Source organism: Dipteris shenzhenensis, chromosome 9, assembly GCF_047967505.1.
Source record: "Dipteris shenzhenensis isolate YYH24624 ecotype China chromosome 9, Dip_SZ_1.0, whole genome shotgun sequence".
NCBI classification, from domain to species: Eukaryota; Viridiplantae; Streptophyta; class Polypodiopsida; order Gleicheniales; family Dipteridaceae; genus Dipteris; species Dipteris shenzhenensis.
This window is the reverse complement of record NC_141604.1, coordinates 3636984-3644732: the sequence shown is the minus strand read 5'-3', so window position 1 is coordinate 3644732 and position 7749 is coordinate 3636984. Positions and strand designations below refer to the sequence as shown.

At 36.0% G+C, this 7749-nt stretch overlaps 1 protein-coding gene across 1 annotated transcript; it reads right to left on the bottom strand.

The window, feature by feature from the left end:
* Positions 1-1756: 1756 nt before the first annotated feature.
* LOC147898088 (GDSL esterase/lipase At5g03810-like) lies at positions 1757-6845 on the bottom strand. Its single transcript, XM_087378849.1, has 6 exons — positions 6584-6845; positions 6321-6460; positions 5967-6200; positions 5597-5855; positions 2943-3178; positions 1757-1891 (listed from the first exon to the last, which is right to left on the bottom strand). Exons 1-6 carry the CDS (start codon positions 6843-6845, stop codon positions 1757-1759), a joined length of 1266 nt encoding a protein of 421 aa, XP_087234975.1.
* Between the last annotated feature and the right edge of the window lie 904 nt (positions 6846-7749).

Below are 7749 nucleotides of genomic sequence, written 5' to 3'. Positions count from 1 at the left end.
TTTTTTTATGAATAAATTCTATGAAATAAAGTTATAAACCATTAATGTCGATAACTTGGCAGTGCATCATTTGTATAAGTCTATAGTAAACGCCTTAGTAAATATATTACTAAATAAATACCATAGTAATTATAATATTAAACATATTAATATAAATTCAAATATTTTATTAAAGTAAAATAACTTCATTGAATAGATAATAAAAAGTACACACTTTTTCCTTTTGCAACTCCTTGATCCAAGTTGTAGATCACATGTTATGTCCATGGAGATCCCCATGGCCATAACTTGAGATCCGTTGTTCAGATTGAGGAGCTCTAAAAAGGGAAAGTGTGTGGTTTCTCATTATCTATTCAATGGCCCAATATATGATCCAAAAAAATTTACAAAAAAATTTACTTAATGTATACGTACGAATAAATTAGGAAATATCATTGGATTCATTTTAAATCGGGAAAATCGTGATTTTTCACGTTTTTTCAAATCGAAAAAAAATTTCGAGCGAATTAATGCAACTTAGCTTGTGATGCCATATCTGCCAGATTTTAGAGCTTTGAAACTCTCGAGGAGTGTATTAATATTATGATATCTTGGGTGGTTTAGAGGACTCTTATCATAACTTAATGTCATGCATGGTCCATACATATATACATACATACATAAATACATGTATGTATGTATGTATATACATTTAAATATATATCTATACAAATATATATATATATATATATATGTATGTATGTATGTATGTATGCATGCATGCATGCATGCATGCATGTATGTATGTATGTATACATACACACACACACACACACACATATATATATGCATTTAAATTATTTTTATTAAAAAGTTAAATTGTTAATAAGTTAATAAAAAGTTAAGTCTCAGTCTTATAGAGATGTTACATGGAATTTTACAATTTTTGTTTTTTGCGCTTCCAAAAACTTACAAAATTATCTTACTTTGTTGTTTTAATTTTTTTTCGAAGACTTGATTTTTTTTAAATTTACACCTTAAAGTACTCCAAAATATGTTTAAAAATGATTTTGGAGAGTGCACTAGTCCAAAATTAATGAATACAATGTTGAATGTTATTTTTTAATGAGAAATCAAAGTAACGTAACATATGTTTGATTGAGGTGTCATGGAAAACTTCTTGCTAGGGAGCAAAGGCTGAGGTCGTACACATCCTATCCTCAATAATTGGAGTAAATTGATAACATGCTAGTGAGTTTAAAAGAGTTCTATGTTTTGATTTTAGACTTGAATGATTCAAACTAGTATCTTGAGGTGCTTGAGAAATGATGAGAAGAGACTTTAATGTCTTTTTATAAGACGACCATATCAATACATTTGTTATGATGAATTCTTTATGTTCCTTAGGTTTATCCTTGATTATTCAATGAATCATTATGTGATTTTTTGTCTTGTATTTAGAAATTTAATGTACCATGAAGGTCTCATTGCAATCATAAAAACTTTGTCTTACAAGACAAATGCTTTGGAAAATATTTCAACATGGTTGTAGCGTGTAGGGGTTTATAAAAGCATTGTGTATTTGGATAGACCTTATAAATACTTGAAAATTTTTCCCAAGAACACCCTCAAACCAACTTAATAATATGCTTCAATGTTTGGACTCCCAAAAAGATCAAAAAAGAAATTCCATTTAAGATAGGATTAAAATTTCCTTTTATTTAAGAAATAAATTAGTAGGCAAAGGTGGTTAGGTTAATTTTTGCAAATCATAATACTAAATACCCACATATATCATTCTTGGAAAGAATCTTTGGGATATAATGATCAAGATTAGAAATCCACCAACTAGGTAAGCAATCCACCTCCATTTACTTGCATGTGTGATGTAGTTCTCAGGTTGATGAAGGACCTATAAGAAAAGGATATCACTGCTTTGTTAGAATTAGCATGTTCATGATCAATATATTAAAGCATTCTAATAAACCTAAAGATGGTACACTCCTTTTGAAGGATCAATTCAAAGGAAGCACATAGTTCATTTCATTTTCATATACAAACTAAAAGGAAGCACATAGTTCCTTTTCATAGTTTTGTGCTTGAAAATACTTATGGAAGTCATTCCACCTAGTTTTCTATATTTATGCATATAACTATTTTTATCTAAGAGAAGGTTCACTCCTTTGTTTTTTTTTTTTCAATGCAACAAAATAAACTCATATATACTTATACATTCTCTTCTTTAACACAAAGATCTAGCATCCAAGAAATGCTAAAGGGATATGATGTATTATGTTTTGCATTTTCTTGCTTAGGAATCTACAATAACAATGCCCTAATTAAAACTCTCCTATTATATAATAATGAGACTTGAATTATCCCTATAGCTCATCTTTTTTAATATATTGTGGTTTTGAGCACATAAAGAATTGCCATTACCCAACCTCCATGGGGTATATGAGATTACATGTTTAATAGATCCACCATGTGTGTGCAAGTTCTATTTTTTTTTTCCACTAAGTATTTCATAGTGAGATTAGAAGGAAGTAGAAGTCTTTAAAAGTCTTTGAGTGGAAACACCAAAATTTCTATATTTGGTGTTTCCATTGAGTTCTATTTTTGTGTGTGGAAGTTCCATTTTTTTTTTCCATTGAGTATTTCATAGTGAAGGAAGTAGAAGTCTTTAAAAGTCTTTGAGTGGAAACAGCAAAAATTCCCTATGTATGATTTGACACTCATCTCTCTTGTGCATAAATTTTAAACTCCTCTTTCTTACAACACCAAAAATGTCCTATGTCTAACTTGATGCTCCTCTCTTGTGCATGAATTTGAAACTCCTCTCTCTTATTCAATGTCTAATTTGAAACTCCTCAGATATCATATTGTATATAGAATTTGAAACTACTCTATCTTATGCATGAATTTATTTTTAATAACATTGTCATTGAAGTTGTAAGACTCACCTCATCCAATAGACCTTTGCAGTAGTATGCGTAAGGCTCCTCAATCCCAAATTCAGACCAAACTTGTTCAAAAAGATTTGCAGCCAAGATTTGATTCATATGATCTGTTGGGTGGAAGCTATCCCAAAATATGTATCTTGATGCATCCTTGCAAGTACCTGGAGATAGCTTGTTGCAAAGAAAACCAACTTCGAGTTTCCCACTTCCACAACATGCCTTTCTAGCTTGCTTGAAACCTGGGTAAAAAAGTTCTCTTATAGATCTTTTTTTAAGAGAAGAAACAGATATGATTTGCAAAAGGGAAAAGAACACGAAAAAAGATTGTGTTATAGAGCTATAAGTGCATATTTCATTACACAATGCATAGTTACTTGAAATTATTATGAGCACTTTGATGAGCACATTTGTAAAAACATTTAAATTGTAATATTCAAGCTCATCAGCAATTCAAGTTTCTATAATATAAGCGAGATTGTAGTATTTGAAGCTTAAAGACTACCTACCCAGTTTCATACAATTCCTCTTTTTTGTTTTGCAAAAGCTATGTAACTGAGTCCACTAATTTAGGTCTCTTCTTTTAATTTGCAGGTTTAAGGAAGTGTATGGCTTTTGGTGACAAATTCGACCAAAAAATACCTAATGCAATGATCCTTTCACAATAACCTTAATCTTATTGCCCTTGATCATAGCTCAAGGTATCCAATCTTAATCTTATTACCCTTAACCCTCCCTTAACCACACCTCAAGGTATCTAGTCTTAACATTGTATAGCTATCTAACCACATGCATATCAAGGAAGGGTTTTCTAGAATATACCATATACAAAGCGAGTTATGTTAGGGTGGCAATAAATTCAATCCCGAAGCTTGCTCATATCCTATAGAATCATATAAATTGTGAGTATGAATCCCAAGACTAGGCAAGTACATACCTCTTGAGAGTATAAGGACATAATTTGGGAGCCCCAACAACACTATAGCATTTTATTGCAATAGCTATTAGAACCCTTGAACACTGATTTCCCTAAGATGTGGGCCCACAACATAAGCATTGGAGCCCCCCATGCCCATTTATCTGTAATGTACTAAGAAAATTCTAGTTTTGAAGATATAATTGCACAATTCCCATGCATGTATTGTACTCCTAAGCAAATTCTAGTTTTGAAGAGAAGATGGCAAAATAACTTACAAAGAGCTTTAATTGCAATCTAGAATTCTTGGCATTCCTTGTGGGAATTGAAATTTGTCTCCTCATCTCACCCTCCTATCCTCTTGGTATCGTCCCTATCTTATGCTCATTCCTTTCCCCTAGGGGGGCATGAAGAAATATGTAAGATATAGCATGATCCCATAGACTTGGGCTCATCAAACCTAGGTTATCAAATGGTAATGAAGATGTGCAATTCGAAATATGGAGAGCCATTCCTACTCTCTCACCTAATGGAGAAGGTATGTAATTGCACTCCAATATTGCCATGATCTATCAATGTCTAAATTATCTTCGAATTGTCAATATTTTATATGATGCAATTTCAATGGTGCAAGTAAAGCCATTAACATTATGTCCCAAAAGAGCTAGGAGGACTATGGATGTTCATTAACCCATGCACAAAGCTTGCTCATATCCTACACTATAGTTGTATTTGCGAACTTAGGCAAAAGCATCTTGAGTGCACAAGTACACTCCCTCAAGACATGGGCTTCATAGGATTTCATTTATATAACTATTGGAACCCTTGAACATTGATTCCCTCAACACTTGAATCCACAACACAAGAATTGAAGTCCCATGCCCATGTACTCAAGGCACAATTGCACCTCCCTCAAGACATGGGCTTCATAGGCTTTCATTTATATAACGATTGGAACCCTTGAACATTGATTCCCTCAACACTTGAATCCACAACACAAGCATTGAAGTCCCATGCCCATGTACTCAAGGCAACAAAAGTTTTGAAGATACAATGGCAAAATTCCTTGTGAGGAGCTTTAACAAAAATTTTGGACGAGTTTTGGACTTTTTGGCATCCCTTTTGGAAGTCAAACCCTTTTTGTCCTTTAGTGCTCCTTTTGTCCCTCCTTACATTAAGGAGTGCCACAAAACAGTTTAAGCCAAGAAAATATCCTTGACTTAGTAGTTGAAGCCTCCATGTGTGGAAGGGATCTTTGCTATCCAAGTCCCCTTCTTGCATGCTAATAGAGTTATTGTGACTCATGATAAATTTTGAACTTTGGGGTGGATCACTCAAAGGATCCCTTACCAAAAACAAAAAGAAAAGGTTGGCTCATCAAGCAAAGGATAATCAAGTAGAAATGATATATGTGAGGTTAGACAAGTGGAGAGCCATTTATCGTGTGTTCGAACTCGACGGTACATAAAGGGACTCCCTAGGCATGGCGTGCCCATATATTGGGTTGAATTGTCTTTGTTTAGGCATGATAATAAAAAATACGTAACTACTCACTCTAGAAAGTGTAAATGTGTATAAGACGTTAAGACGTTTATTTTTTCCATTGGAATAAGGTGGTTGGCTCTTCTTACTCTATAAGCATAATGCGAAGACTTTACGATTAATTTATTAATTGCACTTTTTAACAAAACAAAGATGCTAGCTCACGTTGTATGAAAGATACAACAGAACATTAGCGACGTACCATACTTTGTTGGATTGTTTACAGCTTCCGAAAGCACACTATAGCTGTCCATGTACGCCAGTTTGGAACCTGTCAGATTAAGCTTTAAGGACTCCATCGTCTTCTGTAGCTCCCTGTTGAATGAAATAGCTAATTGGTTTAGATGCTCCACACAGCCATTGTGATTACGAGGTCTGTGAAGTGTAATCTCAGCCGGCAAACAGCCAAAAGGTGGAAGGGAGACGACGCCAATTCTACGAGCACCAAGATCATAAAGCTCCTGGTAAAATTACAAACCAAAACACACAGAGCTTCTTAAGCAAGTCTTCATGAATCAAGTGGCACGACTTCATAAGCTGGGACGTCAAAAGTACAACAAAGGAGAGTATACCGTTATAAATTCAGCGCAAAGGCTGAGAAGCAAAGCCTGAAATTCTGGAAAACCATATCTTGTTCTCAGATAAAGGTTGAAAAAGTAGTTGTTCAGGTAGTCGTTTGTGCCCGTGCTGATAATATAGACTGCCTTTCCTAGAATGTCGGACGCATTCACTCTGCCAAATGCTGCTATCAAATCGCGGCGATACTGCTTGAAAAGAACCAACTGTTTACTAAGTGACAATGCATTCTGCATACACAGAAAACGAAAATACCCGTGAGCCGATACTTTTTTAAGAGCGTACGTGAATTAACATTGCTCAATGAGAGACCCAAAACGGAGCAGAAGAGGTATGTATGCGTAGCTTACAAAATGCTCAGCAGTGCTGTCATATAGACCCGAGGAAGCAGATGCGAAGCTAACCGCCGGGTGGAAGGATTTTCCTCTTCTGCCACGGCTTGTTAGTTCCAAATAAGGTACGGTCTTTGGCGGCAAACCCACCATCGAGGCTGCAACACACGATTATTGATATAGTGAGCGCATATCGGTTACATTTAACAGTATCCCATGGCAAAATACTACTGGGAGAGTTATAGTAATAGAATGCATTTGGTTTGGGGGCGTCAACGCACAGATATAGTCAGTAACCAGCATGCCATTGGAAAACCTGCCAGTGGGCTTTCTGGCATTAAGGTCTCTTCCATAGGGCCGAAAGTTACTCCGAGATAAGGTTATCAAGTGATTATTGTTGCCGGCATCCACGGTAGAGTCGCCAAAAACGAGCAGAGCCGGCACTAGTGGAGCATAATGAACTTTTATCGGTCTACAGCTTGAAAGCCCAAAAAGCAAGCAGATTTTGAACGCTAGCAGCAGGCAAGCAGCAGGTTTTGCCATTTTGTTAGCACTTCTGGCGAAGTTTTCTCAGTCTTGAGTTTTTCCGTACTCAGCGGTCAATGATAAGCTTTCGGCTGCTGCTCGTCTGTGCTAGCGGGCTCTACATTCCCAAGGCTACTGATGGATGGACGGGGAAGGAAAGGCGATCGTCAAGAGCGAGGGCTAGAGGGCTGGAGCTGGACTGCAGGCAAGAAAGGGCAGACATCTTAAAGGTGATGTGTGAGAGATGAGTCAAGGGTTGAAAGTCGTTTTTTCTTGAGAGAAGTGTGGATGGAAACGAGTTTCGTGCAGGTTAAATGCGGAGAGGAATGCGATGGAAGGTTTGATGGAGATGAGAGTGGTTGGGAGACGTAGATGCGAAGAGTGAGTGAGTTGAGGACGAAGAGTAGGAGCTTGTGTTGTGGAAGAAGATGAATATGATATTGATTTGCATGGCGTTTTGCATGAAAGTGGGCATCGTCGTCATTGTTGACGATGTTGTGGTTGCATGGATTGAAAGCCCCTCAATCAAAGTGTGCTCAACCCTCCCTTCACAAAGCTTATTATCCGCCTTACCCCACCTTTGATATTGGGCCTTATCTCCATAGATTTTCTTCGATTCTTCACTTTGCTTGTATTTACAAAATTTTAGTAGGTTTGCTACACGTCTAACGAAAACATTCTCTTCCTTGTCTCATTCAAAATTCCAAGAGATTTCCATACACGTCTAATGTAAACATTCCCTACCTACCATTAGATTTCTCTATTTTGGTCTTTTAGACTCTGGGCTATCTCGTGTTACAATGAATCCTCTCCAATTGAGAAGATTCAAATCCGAAAGGCCATTTAAAACACACATTATGGACTCTCTTTCTCAACTTATTTAGTTCTTTCTTGCTCCAAACATGGGCATTTACAACCTCTA

Excerpts from the sequence above, each read along its gene's own strand:
- LOC147898088 (XM_087378849.1), bottom strand. The coding sequence starts at position 6,845 with ATGGCAAAACCTGCTGCTTGCCTGCTGCTAGCGTTCAAAATCTGCTTG. Across the intron at positions 3,179-5,596 it reads AAACAATCCAACAAAGTATG|GTTTCAAGCAAGCTAGAAAG; the intron begins GTACGTCGCTAA and ends TTTTTTACCCAG. Across the intron at positions 1,892-2,942 it reads GCAAAGGTCTATTGGATGAG|GTCCTTCATCAACCTGAGAA; the intron begins GTGAGTCTTACA and ends CTTTTCTTATAG.